Below are 17,970 nucleotides of genomic sequence, written 5' to 3'. Positions count from 1 at the left end.
CCTAGGCATAGAAACATTATTTTTTAAGAAACATACTGTTTACAAACATAGGCCAATATGGTTTCAATGAGTACATGCATTTGTAAATCAAACGAAATGTGCAGTGTTGAAAAAATATGAGGTATCAGTGAAACAGGTTCTCTATAGACATCAGTATTGTACTAGGAACACTGTATTACCTCTCTCGCCTACTAACAGATTACCCATGTTGCAGCCCAACATGGCTAAAACTCTACCAACTGGGCTGTTATAAGGACATAAAAATAAACAGTTTCCTAAGGTACATTTGACAATGGATAAGTACAATTGAACTTGTACATACCAGTTTTTATTTACATGTGCTTTTGTGATTAATTGTTAATCACACCATGTTTTAGAGAGGGTTTCTGCATTAACTATAAGAGCATCACCTGTCTCATTCAAACAGAAAAACATTTTCAGTGGGAACTATTTTAATATGCAGGCATGAGTGGGAGCCAAAACGTTCAGAATGAGGGTGAAGGGTTGTTTACGCTTGAATTAGTTGGTGATCTTATGGATAACGGTGAAGCTCTCTCTAATATGTTATCAAATAACGTAATGAGCACTTCTGAATGAGATCCATAATGCACACCATTAAGGTCACAAGAAAGTGTGTTTAGTTTTAGGTCCTGATAAATGCCCTGGCAGCGCTTTGTGCCTTGCTTCAGGGGGAAACATGTTGACCAGGTAATAGCGTTGACACGTTCTGTCCATCAACTAGGAAAAAAATCCAGGAACTCAAATTGCCTGAAGTGAAAAGAAAGGAGACTGATACTGCAAACTAAATCTATTATAAAGGACAAGCGGGGAAATGCCTGTGCAAGATAGCTTTAGCAGCCGGAAGAAGAAGCCAATGAACTAGACATAAAAGGCCAGAACCGATTTATTGTAATTAAAATCCATTATACAGATCTGTGTAATTATTTCAAAGGAACAATTGCTGATATAAGCAAGAACAGGGTTGCAACTGTATTTTACAGTGTGCACTCGAGGCAGGATGCAATCACAGAGGCAACGACAGCAGCTGCATTTCCAGCAGAAATACATGTCAGGCTCAAACAAAGTCTAAGGGAGAAGCATAGCCATTGCGGTGCCTTGCGCCGAAGCTGAAATGGTCCCAGAGGTAAAGCGGGTTTGATGTGGGAGACGTTCGAAACACAGCCATCTGCTCATTTTCAACAGGCTTGAGTGGACCGGAAAAGCGAAGCTCCGGAAAAAACACAGGCGCTCATGTGCAGCTCGTTCGAATACAAATGGCGCAGGAAGGCCGCAATGCTGTATCATAGAAGTAGGAATACTCATTTGGTCGCAAACAGGATGTGGCCATACTAGGGCCTGCACAGGGCCAGACCTCAGTTCATTTTATGGCCTTGGAGTTTGTGTAAAGAGTGTGTTGCTAGAGATTTTAACAGTTGTTCTAAGGTGAAAAGCTCTGAAGAGGGATGCTAAATAAATTATAAAAATTAAAAAACGTTATTTTTATTTTAAGTTAGATAATAAGGCTTATAATGATCACAATGATCCTACCAGCTGGAGATCTGATTCTGTATTCCTGACAGCATCTGTGGATGCTCAACAGTGCACGGTAATGGTCAAGTCTCTGTGGCTGGACATGGACATGCCTGCCTGATACAGAAGATGTGGGTTCCGGAATGAGAAAGGTTGTTATCCGTTTGAGTGTTGCATCACATGAGCTCCCCTGTCAGTTATGTGTCTCACCGGCTTACACTGGAACAAACAGCACTGGCATCAATGCCTCCAAGACAAAGATTATGAGCAATAAACAAAAACCGAATAGCATTGTTTGGACATACACCTGTTATTCATAAATATAGAACATTATGGCTTACATGAAAAATGCTATCTAAGAAATGTTACAGAAAGAAGCAACTAGTTTGTCTTAACTTGCTAACACATTTTGTGATTTTTTTCTACAGTAAACAACCACTGAAATAAGTAAGGAACCCTTGTTTTCAATGCTTTCCTTTTTTTTTTTTTTTTACAAATCCTTTTACAGGATAATAATGTTCCATTAAGGGAGAGCTTCATTTAGCAGCAGCACAAAAATTATCCCACTAGTACATTTGCCTCGATTGCCTTCTACTTTTTCCACTCATTTAAACACTGGCATTGAACATGAGGAATAACACTTCTTTTGTTTTTCCACTGCACCGGTTTTGTCATGACTATGTCCCATATATGTAATTCAATCTTTACATATCCTTAATAAATCCTTGAGCAAACTCTTTATTAAATGTGAATTCGGCGTCCAGTGAGTTTTTGCATTCTATTTAGACACTGGAGCTGAACATGGTGAATGGAACACAAATGGCGGTGTTATTACCACAATTTCACTGTTTTGTGCCCAGTTTTACCATCACCTGGAAGCGAAGGTGAACCTGGGCACAATATCCGAATGAGAGGAAAGCCGGATTTATTTGTTTTTCCACGAGCATCGATTAGACTCTGTTATAAGTACACTGAAAGAGGGCAGGCTTAATTATACCGTTGAGTGGGATAGATTTCCAAAATGGATCCAATTTCTTCATCCTGCTCGGATCTTCTGTCGCCCTTATTTGTTGTTTTAAATATGTATTTCAATTAAGCAGCCATTTTTTCCTGCAAATGGGAAATTGGTAAGGGACAGTCTACAGCAATAAACATGTATCCGTCGTATTGACTAACAGTAGTGTCTTCACAGTGCAGCAGCCAAACATGTAAACATTTAAAAAATGCCTTTGGCACAAAAAAATATCGTTTTCCAAAATAAATAGGGCGGGATCAGTTACTCGATGTCAGATTCTGGTGGTTTTAGAAGTGAGCATGGTATTAAAATACTAAAAAGGTAAAGGTACACTTTCTCTGTTACATTTTATAAAGGATTGAGAGATATCTTTTTAAACTGTTAAAAACTTTTTGCACAACATTGAAAAGGCGATACCCACTAAAAACAGCAATAAAAATCAGAAGCAAGGTACAATTTGTTACCCTGTATTCTCGTTTTTAAGCCACATAATGTGCAAGAAATATATTTGTTTTCTAGGATATAGAGCAGCAAAGCCTGAACTAATCTTCCAACAGGAACTATATTTACAACTAGAGTTTCTTTGACGTGCATACTGTTCTACAGGCACAGATGAGGGAGATGAAATATCCTCTTTTGAGAATACATAGGGGGCTAGTTAACACGCTTATCTGAGTTTACAGGTTTGGAAAAGGGATCTCTACTCCTAGAGTGGAAATCCTGATTCCTGGAGTCAGGATGTGAAAAGGATAGTTGATGTGTCGGAAAGGTAAAGGACACGAGGTGCTAATAGATGGTAAAGAAACAGTGGTAGTCAAAACTATTAAGATCATCCAGAAAGTTGGACCTTTATGAGATTCACAAATGTTTTGCAGCTGATTAAAAGGATTTCTCCAGAGTGAGAATAATTTTCCCTCTTGAATAAAATCTGCAAAACAAAGTGCAAATGCACTGTTCCCCCTCAACCTAAGCATGCAGATTGTCCATTTGGGAACTTCTGCTTGGTGGAGGTAGAGAAAAAGAGGCTATGCTTAGACCTGGAAATCTAGAAGAGGCCTAGATTTCTAGTGCCCAAGCCTCAATAAAAAGTTGGGTGAATCGAATCACAACACAATCATAGATCCAAGAGAAGAGTAGCTTCTTCTCTACTCGGATGTAGGATTTCCTTTGGGAGCTCAGGACATTAGCTAGCTTTCATGCAACACTAGTGAAAAGATTTATTGGAAATGCTTTCACCAGTAGACCAGATACTAACTCAAGGCAGGTATATGGTGATGCAGGTTTACATGAACATTCATTGTTAACTCTGCCATGGTTCTTTCAAAATGAGAACCACACTTTAATCTATTTAATAGCTGCACAATCATATTGTCTCACAGGATTTCTGCAATTAGAATGAACAACTTTTACATTATCTGTGATGGAAAAGTGCATAAAAAGGAAGCAGCAACTATTAACATCTTATTTTTTAATCATCTACTTGAACCTTTCTAACAAAAATAATCTCAGAAAATCAAAAGTATAGAATGTGACTTGGAGAAAGCAAACATAAAAGGCTCTTCGTTAATCCCAGGCCCCCTCTCTTCAAGATGGAGTTAAGCCAGGGCTTGTTATTTCTGTGGCTGGGCTGCCCAGATAGTCACTGGATTTCAAGCTGGTGAGAGACTTGTAACTTGCAACAGATGTTAGTGAACCGCACAGGCCGAGCATGGACGGGGTGTTCTCCTTTCCTGCAAAGAGAGAAAATGGCTCCGATTACTGCTGAATTTCCAAAGGAAAAAGAGGTATTTGTTTTTTGACAGTCAACTTCAGTGAGAGGGAAAACAAATAATGTATGATTGGCCTATGTACCAAAACCCTCAAGGCTCTTTACTGTTGTGACATTTCAGGCAAACAGTTATTAAACTAATAGGTTTCTGTTAAAATTAAGATGCTTTGTGTGTGCACTAGGTAGTTATAGTTGGGTCTGCTTTTCCATAGATGGAGCATTTTTTGGTTAGCCAATAACTTTGGCCCGGGTGATGAATCATCACTAAACTTTCCACAAATAAAGTTGATCCAACTCAGCTCCTTCCTGTAAAGTTTTATGGTGATCCATCTAGCGGGGACCAAAAGAGAGAAAAGGGGGGTCCCAAAACACACAATCCCCATGCATTTTCCATAGACTTCTTTAGACAAGGCTACAGCAAACAATGCTGAACAGAATTGCACCATATTCAGCAAGATAATAGATATTAGTCCACAGAGTGTGCTTTTTGTGATTTAGCAAAAGTCAGTTCAGTAGTTTTTGAGATATTAAGAGTCAAATATAACTGCATATTTTGGCAGTTGGGCTTACAAGAGTCCTGTGGTGTCCAGCAAGAGCTCAAAATAAATAGTGGAGCCCAGTGATCGGTCAAGAGGCACATTTTTTCTGCGAGCATTCATGCTCTTGTGGGAGTTAGATGCTCTCACAAGTCCCAGGAGAGCAAGGGTTCTGATTGGCTGGTTGTTGCAATGTTAGAAATTAAATGGCTGCCATTACTATTTACTGTGCAAAATAGGAGGTGTTGTGGAAATGAAGTAAAAAAAAGCTATATAAAGTGGGCAGCAGAAAGGCTTGCTGTCCCGTAGACTTAGAGAGTAGATGTCTAAGGGATAACTACTGTGAAGATAATATATGTATATTGTTTTTAAGTAATTCTTACGATCTGACTGGACTCTCATGGGATCATGATGAGTAAAAAGGAGTAGAGGAGTTGTCAATACACTTTATTAGTAGGAATACATATTGTGGCTCTTGTTTTTGAGAAGGACTTGGTAAGGGATTTGTACTGTGATTAGTAGATGTTTAATTTTTTTTTTTGGGTTAATTTATGATCTTGTGAGACTCTCACTGGATTGTGAAAAGAAGAAAGGAGTAGGTGATCTTTGAATACACTGTAGTATGCACACTTGCTACTGTGGGAAAGAGTCTTACTGGAGATGGTGTTTATCAGAGTCTACTAATTACACCCATCATCTAGGTAACAGTTGAGTAGCGTACAATCTCTTTCCACACCCTACTTGCCCACCCATTATCAGAGAGAAGGGTGTTAGCAGGGAGGACATTCCCTGGACTCCTCATACTATGCACACCTGTCTAAGAGAGAGGTCTCAGCAGAGAGGCCAAGCTTTCTCCACACACACCCTACTATGCACATATGTCATCTGAGAGAGAGGTCTGAACGGAGATGCCAGTCCATGTACACACCTTACTACGCACACCCATCATCCATGACAGGGTTCTGGACAGAGAGGTCAGTCCCTCCCTACACCCCAGTGTGTACACCCATCCTCCAAAAGAGTGGTCTGACAGGAGAGGGCAGGCCCTCTCCACTCACTACTACACACACCCTTCAACTGAAAGAGAGGTCTAACAGGAGAGGCCAGTCCATGTACACATCCTAATATGCACACCCATCATCTGAGAGAGAGGCCTGGCAGGAATGGGCAGTCCCTCGCCACTCATTACTATGCACACCCACCATCTGAGAGAGAGCGGTCTCAGCAGGGAGGCCAGTCTCTCCACACACCCAACTATGCACATCTGTTATCTGAGCAGCGAGAAGTCTGTAAGGAGAGTCTAGTCCAGGCACACACACTGTAATGCACACCTGCCATCTGAGAGAAAGGTCTGACATGAAATGTTGTACCTCTCCACTCACTACTATGCACACCTGTTATATGTGAGACATCTCAGCTGAGAGGCCAGTCTCTCTTCTCACACCTTACTACACACACCTGTGATCTGAGAAAGAGGTCTAGAAGGAGAGGGCAGTCCCTCCACACACACTTCTATGCACACCTGTTGTCTGACAGATCTGAAAATAGAGGCCAGCCTATCTATATAGCCTACTATGGTTACATTTCATTGGAGAAAGGTCTGGAAGGAGAGGCCTGCCACTCCCCACACCTTACTAAACGCACCAGTCATCAGAGAGAGGTCTGAAAGGAGAGGCCAGTCTCTCTTTAAATCCTACAATGCACACTTGTCATCAGAGAGAGAAGTCTCAAAGGAGAAGCTAGTCCATCCTCACTCACTACTATGCACTCCAGTCATCTGAGAGAGAGGTGTGAAAGCAGAGGCCACTCCCTCACCACACCCTACTACGAACACCAGCAAGGGTTGGATTTACATAGGGTAATTAAATATTACTTTACGTTTAAAAAAAACTAGAAATTCACTGAAAAAAACAAAGGTTAAAGTAATGTCATAGTTCGGTGTAATAAAAAGATTTACTTTTGTTAAAAAAACACAAAAAAAAATTCACTGAAAACCCAAAGGTTTCACAGTGACTACATTAATGTTTTGAAGTTAAAAAAAAAACAAATTCAGCAGTTATACTTAGCAGCACTAACTTTAATTTGTTCTTCTGCCATGCATGGCTTATGACCTCACATAAGACACGTTCTATGACATAATTCATGAGATCAATGATGAGATCTCAAATGGCATCACCCACAAGGGGTTCCTCGTCCATAACGCTGCCAATTGAGCTTCCCAGCGAAGAGGTACTGGTGGATATATATATATATGACACAAATCACGCCTCACAGAATCCTAAAGCGCAGACACCACACACAATATGCTCAGTTGAAAAATGTATTTTTGATATATATATTGATGTATATCTATCTCACCACAACGGATCGCTCAGTCCTTGGTAAGCTCACGGCAGGGGTAGCGAACCCCATATATCCAACAATGTGTATAGTAAATGAAAACCAAACACTCCGTGGCTCTGCTTCGGCAAGCATGATTTATTGCAGCGATTCACAAAACGCATTTCGTAGATACCGGCCCCTTGCTCACGAGTAATGTGATCCCCCCTCCTTCGTTAAATTTAAATTACACCACGTGGTTAAAAAAGTGAAAACAGACGTGTACAGGTCTTAACAAAAACGGTATGAAATACCATATTTCATGATGCATTACGTTAATAGTCATACGCTGATTGAGAATTGATTTAAAAGAACGCTAATTCATAAACCAAAATCAAGGTCCTACCATTATTCACTTTTCACTACAAATCTTATTTGGGTAAATAAAATGTACTGCAAAAATTAAATTACAAGTGCATAACATTTCAAATTGAGCAAGACCACATTTCATTTTACATCGGTTGTCTAATACATTAAATGCATGTACTTGGTAAAGAAAGTTTCATATTGATAAACATAAAAAAGTCTCCATAGTCCAAACACATTTCATTAAGTACAACTGCAATTATTTAGGCTCAAGTTACTCAATTTAAATGAACATGTTATTGGTATGTTGATGCTGACACTCTGCACTGTTCTTAGTACAATCTTTTAAATCAATCATTTATAAATGAATATTAATGTAGCCAGTAAACGTTACTGTTATTTTGTCATTTGAGTGTGCTTTACGGCATTTTATCGGGCTTTGAACAATTTGTAAAACTTTATTGACACTAAACCTTTTGATAACTTGAAACAAAATTCATCATAGATTTAGTTTTCTGCTAGTAGATCAAAGTGGGCCTAGTGAAGCGATCTCAGGGTCAATGCAAATCTGACAATAGGGTGTAAAATTAAAGGGGTAAGATGTCAAAAAGCTTTGATAACTTTGGCACCATGTGGCATGAATGCTGAGAGATACAGGGACTGATTTTGACCTGCTTGTACAGCAGGCAGCATGGGAGGTTGGGTGCTGCGGCAAACCACTGTTGCACATGGCAAAAGGCTACATGCAGTGGCAGTTAGTAGCAAGATGGGTTTGTACAGGACCTGACCTGTGGTCCTGCAACATGATGGAAGCATTATTATTCACCACCACGTCGACAACACACAAGCCCTATGTAACCATACAACCATCAGTTAAACACATTTACCTTCATCCCCCCAAAAATATAGGTAACATAACACCTTTATGCGCGTATAAAAAAATATTTGAAACTCACTTAAAAAACAACGTTAAAGTGCAGTTACAAATATGAACTAAAACTGAAAACCCTTCAATATAGTTCCCAGTAATAGTTGGTTTCAGGGTTTATGGTTCACACACCTGCCATGCTAAATATAACTCACACACCAAATTTAAAACTTATGGGCTTGACAATATTTATAACTGGAAATAGGAGCACTTCACACAATTTAGTTAAAGTACCACACATGAAAAGAGATCTTACTGTATATCAATAGTGAAGTCATTCAAAATGTTGGGGGAATAAGAGAAGAGCTGTGAAAGATTGGATAAATATGATGCTCTGTGGATAATTTGTGTGTATGATGTATCAATAGTCAAATTAAAAAGAATTATGACTTTACACTAAATTGTTGAATGGGCATGTGTATAAAGATAACAAATTTATAATAAATCATAATTTAAAAAGATTAAATCAGATGTTATATTGTTCCCCCCAACAATGAAATTACCATTTGTTATAACTTTGTTTTCTGGTTGGCTAAGGTATGCACCTAAGCCAGGCCAAATCCACCACTCTAGTCAGGATAAGGGAATTACACATCTAAAATAACCCTTGCTCAACCCCATGATAGCTTGGCACGAGCGGTCAGGCTTATCCCAGAGACAGTGTGTAAAGCATTTGCACATAACAAGCAGAAATACAGTGAAAATACTACTAAAAGAACGCCACATCAGTTTTAGAAAAATAGCCAGTATTTATCTGTGTAAAACAAGAACAAAACAATAAAAATCAACCATACAGTATTCTACTACCCCAATAAAGCAAAAATAGACTTCTTATATATACAGTTCCTTGAAGTCGATAGCTCTGTCCGGGGCTATCACGGCATTGTGAAGAACAAATCCAACAGTTCTGGCCCAACGCGGCGTCGTGGGCCAGCTACGGTGTCGGGGAGACCCATAAAACCGTATCTTTGGAGATGCAGGGCGTTGGACCTTGCAGTGAGCTCTGGAGGAGCAGTGTCTGAAGGCATATGTTCCGGAAGTTGATGCAGGAGTCATCGGGACCTTGAAGTCACACGTGTTGCAGGTCAAACTCCTTGAGTTTGAAGTCAGGAGCGCCGGCAGGCATCGCGGCTGCTGTGTGAAACGGTACGGTGCAACATGCGGTGACCTCAGATCATGGCGTAGGCAGCGGCTTGGTGACGATTGTCCAGTGGCCTCGGTGAGACCGGGCTACGATGTGAAGGGGGGTGGTGCTCAATGCGATGCGGACAGGCTACAGTGCAAGCAGCAGTGTCATGGTTGCTGAAGCACTGTCGTTGGTAGACCCAAGGCTATTGTGTGATAAAGGGCAATGCAGTGTTCAGGCCCACAGGTCGCAGTGCAGGCAGCAGCAGATGATCTGGAGTTGATGGCGCTGGCGTCATTGGGCCAAGGCTGTGGTGTGGGATGGGGTGGTGCGTCGTGTAACTTCTGGGCGGTGCCCTCAAACCACGGTGCAGGCAGCGGCGTCTATGTCAGCTTAGAGTGGCATCCACATGTCATGGTGCAGGCAGTGGCTTCAGTGACTGCAGCATCGGGATACCAGGGTGGTGGTGTTAAGCGAGGTGGTGCAGAGTGCGTGCCCACAGGCCAAGTTGCAGTTTGGTGGAACAACCAGTGTCATCGGTGAGACCAGGGTGGTGGTGTGAAGTGCGGCGGCCCTCTGCAGTGGCCTCAGGTCACGGAGCCGGCAGCGGCATCATTGACGGCATCGGGTTAACTTTTTCCTCTGTGGCAGCTGAAACAGCCAATTCCAGAAGCTGGTACCCAAAGGAGGTTGAAGTCTTCGATTTCCCTGAGACTTCCAACAGGAGGCAAGCTCTACATCAAGCCCTTGGAGATATTTAGGATGCAGAAAACACAGTCCAGTCCTTTTCCTGCCCAAGACAGAAGCAGCAACCGCAGGACAACCCAGCAAAGCAAAGAAAAGAGTGGTGGTATTTCCTCACAGCTCTTGCTGCTCTTGTTCCTGGCAGGTTCCTTAGTCCAGCAGTAATCTAAAGTTTTGGGGTCAGGGCCCAATATTTATATCACATTTCTCTTTGAAGTTGGCACAATGTTCCACTGGCATATATAATCCAGTTCTGCCTGGCTCAGGCCAGGCTCTCTCCAGGATGTGGAGATATTGTGGAAGACAGACAGTCCATTCAGTTGCAAGCAACTCCTCCTCCTTCCACTACTCTCAATGCAGCCAGATCTATTTAGCCTAGCTACGAGTCATCCAGGAAAGGCAGGACACACCTTAACCCCCCCCCCCCGGTGTCTGTCTAGTCTAGTGTAAATACTCAAACCAGCCACCGCCAGTCTAAAACCCAGACGGTAAATACATAACAGGCAGAGGTACATAGATGGTTTGACAAGAAAATACCCACTTTCTGAAAGTGGTATTTTCACACACACAATATTAAAATCATCTTCACTAAAAGATGTATTTTTAAATCCTGAGTTCTGCCAGCCTAAACTCCATTTCACTATCTTGTTCCAATGGAAAGTTATGGTTGTAAGATGTTACAAAGCAACTCCCATGTCAGCCTATGGGGCATATAGACTAGCAATAGTGAAAAAAGAAATGCACAGTCTTTCACTATCAGGACATGTCCTACCTTTCACATACACTGCACCCTGCCCTTAGGGGTATCTGGGCCTACCTGAGAGGTGCCTTACATGAAAGATAAATGAACCCGTGGGCCTGGCAGGTGGATGCACATCCCAGGTCGACATGGCAGTAAAAATTGCATGCAGACACATCAGTGGCAGGTCTGAGACACCTTTGAAAGGCTACTTGTGTGGGTGGCGCAACCAGTGCTTCTGGCCCACTAGTAGCCATTAATTACAGGCCCTGGGCACACACAGTGCATTTTACTAGGGACTTATAGGTAAATCAAATATCCGAATCATGGAAGCCGATCATACACTATTTACATGGAGAGCATATGCACTTTAGCACTGATTAGCAGTGGTAAAGGGCCCAGAGTCCTAAAACCAACAAAATATAGGTAAAAAATGGGAGGCCAAAAAGCAAAATGTCAGAGGGTAAACCCACTGAAAAAGCCAAGTCTAACACCATTTTCTTTATAGAAGTAATTAAATTGTATGGTTGATTTGGAACATGATTTAGATAGAAAGATAAATAGATAGACAGGCAGATGTAGAAAAAGAGCGATAGATAGATCAGCATTTCCATAACAAATGCCTTTTCGTTTTGCTAATAACTTTGTTGCCGTTTGACAAATCCTCACAAACCTTTCCAAAATGTTTTTCCTGTCTAGTTTGTGCATAGAACGTTTTAGGGTGCTCTGAGTAAAATGGAATGTTCCAAAATGCAAAATCTTGATGCACTTACAATAGACTAAGAAGCACTACCACAAAAAACTGCTGAACAGAATTACACCAAATTTGGCAGGAATCTGGATCTTGGTTACAAAAGCATGCTTTTCATGACTTGGTCCAAATCTGTGCAGCGGGTTTGGAGATATTAAGCTCCAAATATTTGTATATCGGGACAGTTGGGTATGTGGGACTGTGTCAAAAGTTAAAAAAAAAATAGAGCCTTCAGATTGCCCCAGGGGGCTTTTTTACCCTTGGGCACTTCTGCTCCAGTAGGAGCAAGGCTCTGATTGGCTGCCAGCAACAAAGCAAAGTGTTGATGGCAGTCATTACAGGACATGGGGACTGAGTCCTCTGTTGTGCAATTGTTCTTAAAAATAAAAGTATAATGGAGCAGGGCTGAGATACCCAGGCCCCTTAGGCTTTGTGGGAGGATCCCAGAGGGATCCCACCATTGTCCAAAAATACAAAACATATTAGGCGCTTTTCCGTGACTCCGTGGGACTCCTGTTTGATTGTTGCAAACACAAGAAAAAAGAAAATGGTGGCCAACCATTTTGAAAAACAAAGTTGGGAAAGGGCATGAGTGGAGGCCCCTTTCAGAGCTAAATTGGGCCCTGGAGAACCCATCCCCTGGGGTACATATTTTTTTTTTTTTTAAAGGGAGGGGATGAGTTACCTGAGCATTCACAGACCCTGAAGACCCCATCCCTCGGGGAAGACTTTCGAATCAGAGCAGAGGGGACTACACGTCCCCTCTTCCCAAGCCTTAATAGGCCCCATGGACCCTATCCCTTGGCGCTGGCTCTCAGACTGTGTACCGGGGAGCCCACCCCTGGGACACAGTAGTTTCCCTGCCTGCAACAGCGTGGGCAGGGAAACTTGTGTTCGCTGTAGCCTGGCAGGAGCATTTTCAAATCTCCTGCTGGGTGGGAGCAAACATGCGTTCCCTGCCTGTAGGAGCGTGGGCAGGGAAGCCATGTCTGCTACCAACAAGTGGGATATTTAAAAATGCTCCCACTAGGTGGGAGCAAACGTCTGTTTCCCTGTCAACGCTCCAGCAAGCACAGAAACAGATATTGCTCCCACCTGGAGAAAGCATGTAAAAACAGCTGCTCCCTTCAGGCAGGAGCAATGCCGCAGTATGCAGGGAGCTGGCTGGGGCCAGGGGAGCCCTGGGACTCCTCCTGTGGCTCCCAACTTGCTGCTTGGTGGTTGCCCCAGATGAGCACAAAGGCACCCACCTATAATCAAATCAGAGGTGCTGCGCTGCTCCCATATTATCGTGTTTGGCAATGGAGGATTAGGTCCCCATGACGTATTTAAGCTATTAAGGGTCAGGGAGAGGGCCATGCCGCCCCTCCTCCCCTTCAATATGGCATTCTGCCATTGACATCACTGATGACATTTGAGATGATATCAGTGATGTCATAAATGATGTGATAGAACAGCTCATGTGTGATAGAATATGTAAGGTCATAAGAAGTTCATGACAAAGGAGCCAGTTATAGTTAGCTCTGCTAACTATAATTGGTGAATTTGTTTTTTTTTGGGTTCAAAATGTTGCACTGTCACTGCCATTTTCACCTAACTAAAACATCACTTTAACCTTTTTTTTCTACTGAATGAATACATTTATACACACACACACGCACACATACATACACACATATACATACGCACACATATATATATATACATACATATATGCCTTCAAACACACATATATACATACACCCACATATATACATACATACGCACATGTACATACACACCAAAAAATGTTGGGGTTGTTTGAAGGATCCACGTGAAACGCCCCCCCCCCCCCAAAAAAAATAGTTAATGATTTGGGTACTTCATTACAATTTTCATGTAGATCACTGAAGTGGGGCCCAAGAAACAGGGTGACCCCCAAAAATGAGATTACCAAGTTTAATTTGTACAGGGTACTTTGCTCTTCAATATTGAAAAAACAGCTGCATGGAATTATGCTAAAGTTGCCCCAGTGTAATGACTTTATTCAAGGATTATGCTTTGTTTCTTTTGTGTAAACCCGTTCAGTATATTTTCAGAAATTAGCATTTTGAATGATAATCAGAGTGTGCATGAAGAGGTTACATTTTAAAGATATCTTGAGTCAGAAAACTGTATTTTTAATTTGTCTATAACACTACTGCTGTTTGATGAATTTATCAAGGTGGGAGCAAGTTGAAAGGGGATACCAAAACAATTTAATGTACTAATAATTTTGGCCCTCTGCAAAGCATCTGTATGAAATTCGGTAGGATCTTAGCATATTAAGCCCAGTGCAGGATTTCCAGATTTCATGCAGATTCAGGGAGAGGTCAGTTAAATGAGCGGGTTAAAAATCATTGATTTGCTGATAATTTTAGAGCAGCTGTACACATGGCACAAAACTTGACAGACATTTAACATACCTAGCTGACTTATAATATTTTGAGTTTTATGTAAACCCATCAAAGGGAGGGGTTCACTTAAAGGGCTCGTCAAAAAACAGCAGTTCCCATTTTAACTCCCCTAAAACTTTCTGCTCTCAGCTACCGAAACAAACCCCAAGTAGAATGTTAGCAATCTTGGAATGAAATTGAAACTTTACTGGGACGTGCTATCACTTCTTTCGGAATAAATCCATTCAGTAGTTTTCAAGAAATCAGCAGTACAATAATGTGTCAGTGGGCTTGAAAGGGTTAAGAGATAGCTATAGTTGAACGGTTCGTGTGCAGACAGTCTTGAACCTAGGTGTGCAGATTTTCCATGGGTCTACATTTACAAACAAAAGCCTTCATTGGACAAAGACGTTTTTGGATGCGGTTATCCATTTTAAGTCTGAGGTTCCAAAGGTTGGTCTGCGGACTCATTAAAACAGGGTCCATGAATAGAACCCCTGGGCCAGGCCCTACGGCCAATTTTTGTTATCACATTATAAGGCCTGGGGCATTGGATATTGGCAGTCTGTTAAGGTTTTTACTTCCTCCGAACAGAAGATGTCCTGGTAAGCCATGGACATCTTTATGGAATGCATGAAACATGCTAAGATTCTTTCAAATTTCATACTGGTCTATACCACACTAAAGATATTAGCAAATAATGGAAATTTTGACCCCTGCTTTAACCTGGCCTCTTTCTCATAATTGCTTGAAACCAGAGATTACCACACTATGCTCAACTTTCTAATAGAGTATTGAATATCATGCCCATTCTTTAACCAGCAAGGTATATTACTTGCAAATGAAAACTTTTCTGGCCCACCCCCCATTTACCTTTGGCTATCCTTGTATATATTGCACAGTTGACGACAGCGACTCTGTAGGTATAGTTTGTTCTGACATTCTGAAAAATCATTTATTGTTTTATGTATAGGTTTGGCACCACCTGTATAAAATATTTTAACTCGCTGAGGCGTATGCATCTTAGTTTGAGTTATCTTCTCAGGACTGCAGAGACGACAACCGAACACAAGAGTGTATACATCAAACATTCCCTGCCTTGAAAAAGCCCTCAGCCTGCTGGCCTCATGGGCGAAACATGTGTCATCTGTTCTTTTGTATTTGAATGTACTTCTGGAATTAGAATTAAAATGGCACATTATGCTCTGAAACGGACTTTGGATTTTGATAATTTTTATCCGAAATTTTATTATTGATTATTAGGCACAGACCTCTCTCTAGGCCTAAAGCTTTTCCTCAAAACCAGTGGCTCTTGGGTGTAGCTATTTGGGAAGCATGTGCCAACCACAACATTGGGTCCTTGACCCCTTTGGCATGAACCCTAGCACCATCCACCCTTTGCTTAGAAAATATATCTTAGTTTCGGTATGTCAGGTTTTGTCCAGATTCATCCAATGGAAACAAATTCGAATGAGGACATGTTGGATTCCACTACAGCAACAACTGCTAAAACATTTACATCACACTTTGCATCAGTTAAGTAGTTTTAGAGGCTTATTTAGGTGGGCTTGAAAATGATAAAACGTTTGAATACCTTGACTGTTGAATTTGTGACTCCCATCAGTCACATATGAATTTTCGTGGAAAAGAAAAATCATCTATCAAAAGGGAAGGATGTTGACCAGTCCTACACAGCTGAAGTGGGTTAACATGGTCTCAGAGACTTGGAAAAAGCGCATGAAAATGATCAAAATCTATATTTGCCATAGGGCAAAATTGCGACAACAAAGAATTTGAAAGCATGGAAAGTGGCTATTTTGTTACAGGAAGGGGTACCATTTTTGCTGACTCGCAATGACTTTTGGTAGATGAAAATCTATAAGTGAATACACCTACAAGGTACCACTGGAAGCTACCTTAGACAACAGATATGGTATGGTGAAACAACAAAGGCACATGGCAGCCGTTGCATTCCAAAATAAATGAAAGATTGGATTCCTGAAGCTTGTGAATAAACCAACGTTGTGATTTCAAAGTAAAAAATCTCAATTCCAAAATAAGAAAAAAAGTCAAACAGACAGCGAGGCAGATACACCCGTAGGCGCACAAGAATACACACATATATCTTATTTTATTTGTTTTAGTACAGGTGTGACTTTAGTGCTTTTCTGACAGCATGGAAAATAGTTTTTTGCCTCAGGGACTCTTGGAACGGGTTCCATAAAGCTATACAAAAAGAGAAGGCCCTGCCACCATTTGATCACAGATTTACATGTGTGTGGCAGAGAAGTCTTTTTAGGTTGAGCCTGAGCCAGCGCGCAAGTGCTGCTCTGGCGATCTGTAGTAGGTACTGTACGGAGGTGAAGCATGCCCACATTTTTCATTGGTTTGAGTCTTTGTCCCTCATAACTGCTGGCGTCCGATTCCTTTATAGGCTTGTTAGTCCCTCCTTAGTAGCGCCATGTCGTCATTTGTATCCCCCCATGGCTACTGGTCCCTTTACTTGGTTGTTGCACGGTACATGTGTTATTTTTTATATTGGCACCACGACCTGCTTTGCTTACATTCAGGGCCATGGCCGATTCCACTTTCCAAGCGCAGCCGGGACAATGACGGGCGCTTGTTTTTTTATTTTGTATGCGTGCGGCTGTTTGCCTATAATACGCACCTGCTTTTATGTTTCTTCTTTATTTTCACTCTGTTTAAATAAAGCAAAACTGTTTAATGTGTGGAAATCTTTTGTTATGCACCATGGCGTTGCAGGGACAAGACCATTTTTTGTACAACTAATATCTTACACAGAACTACCTTGCAGTGGCGGCTCGCAGAGGGAGTGCTGCAGGGCGGTAGGGCGGGGAGGGGCAGCGTGTGGGGGTAGTGGAGTCGGACATACGACAGCCAGGAGTAAAGTAAGGAAATAAATAAAATAAAGCTATTTACCTTGCGCTCGTTGCATCGCCAACTCGGCTGACTGTGTTTGATGCTGTGATCAGGGGCAGTGTAAGCTTTTTACACTGACCTCCTATGTCAGCATTTACATCTCTAAAGTGGCACCAGCCATTTGCAGAGCAGGGTCAGTTTATCACGCTGACACTGTCCAGCAAAGCCAACTTTTCACACTGCTCACTTGGTGCAGGTTGTAACACTGCAAGTAGTCTCCTCTTCCACTACTCACCGGTGCCAGGATGTCACACTTCCCACCAGCCCGAGAGCGAATTATACTCGTCCTCTAGTCTATGGCCCTTTCCTGGAACTGCACTAGGAGTTTCTGGTTTGCTTTGATTAAAGATTGTGTAGTGTGCTTAGATAGATAACTGAGGCCCAGTGTAAATGATAATGCCTTTTATTTATCGGTTTTAAAAGCAACACAAATAAAAGGCATTGCCATTTACAATGCCAGAAGCTCAAACCCTCATAAATGTGAGACCTATTGCATTGCAACTGCTCGTTTATTTTAGTTACAGATCATTTTCACAAGATGATATATACCTCCAACTAGTCCTAAAAATAATTTCAGATTTGGTACTCTATAGTTTAATGCAATCAGTCCTCATCCATGCGTGGACCATATTCGGAGTTCTATGAATATCTTCAACCGGGAATAAGGAGAATTTAGATAAATCTTGGAATCATCTGTGTAGGGCTTAACACCCACCTGGATGTCATTAAGTATGTAATAGATGGAAATTAAAAAGGACAGGCAATATTGGGGAACACTTAGGAACAGTAATTAA

General features: G+C 41.5%; 1 protein-coding gene across 2 annotated transcripts in view; it reads right to left on the bottom strand.

The window, feature by feature from the left end:
* Positions 1-3,998: 3,998 nt before the first annotated feature.
* RUNDC3B (RUN domain containing 3B) overlaps positions 3,999-17,970 on the bottom strand; it is an 876,147-nt gene continuing 862,175 nt past the window's right edge. For both annotated transcript variants that reach the window (XM_085631311.1, XM_085631313.1), the window contains one exon: positions 3,999-4,275. In XM_085631311.1, coding sequence (XP_085487437.1) covers positions 4,130-4,275 — 146 coding nt within the window. In that variant the 3' untranslated portion in view covers positions 3,999-4,129. The remainder of the gene's footprint in view (positions 4,276-17,970) is intronic.

This window comes from Triturus cristatus, chromosome 10 (genome assembly GCF_964204655.1).
Source record: "Triturus cristatus chromosome 10, aTriCri1.1, whole genome shotgun sequence".
Classification (NCBI taxonomy): Eukaryota; Metazoa; Chordata; class Amphibia; order Caudata; family Salamandridae; genus Triturus; species Triturus cristatus.
The sequence above is the reverse complement of the archived record's forward strand: the minus strand, read 5'-3'. Positions and strand labels throughout refer to the sequence as shown.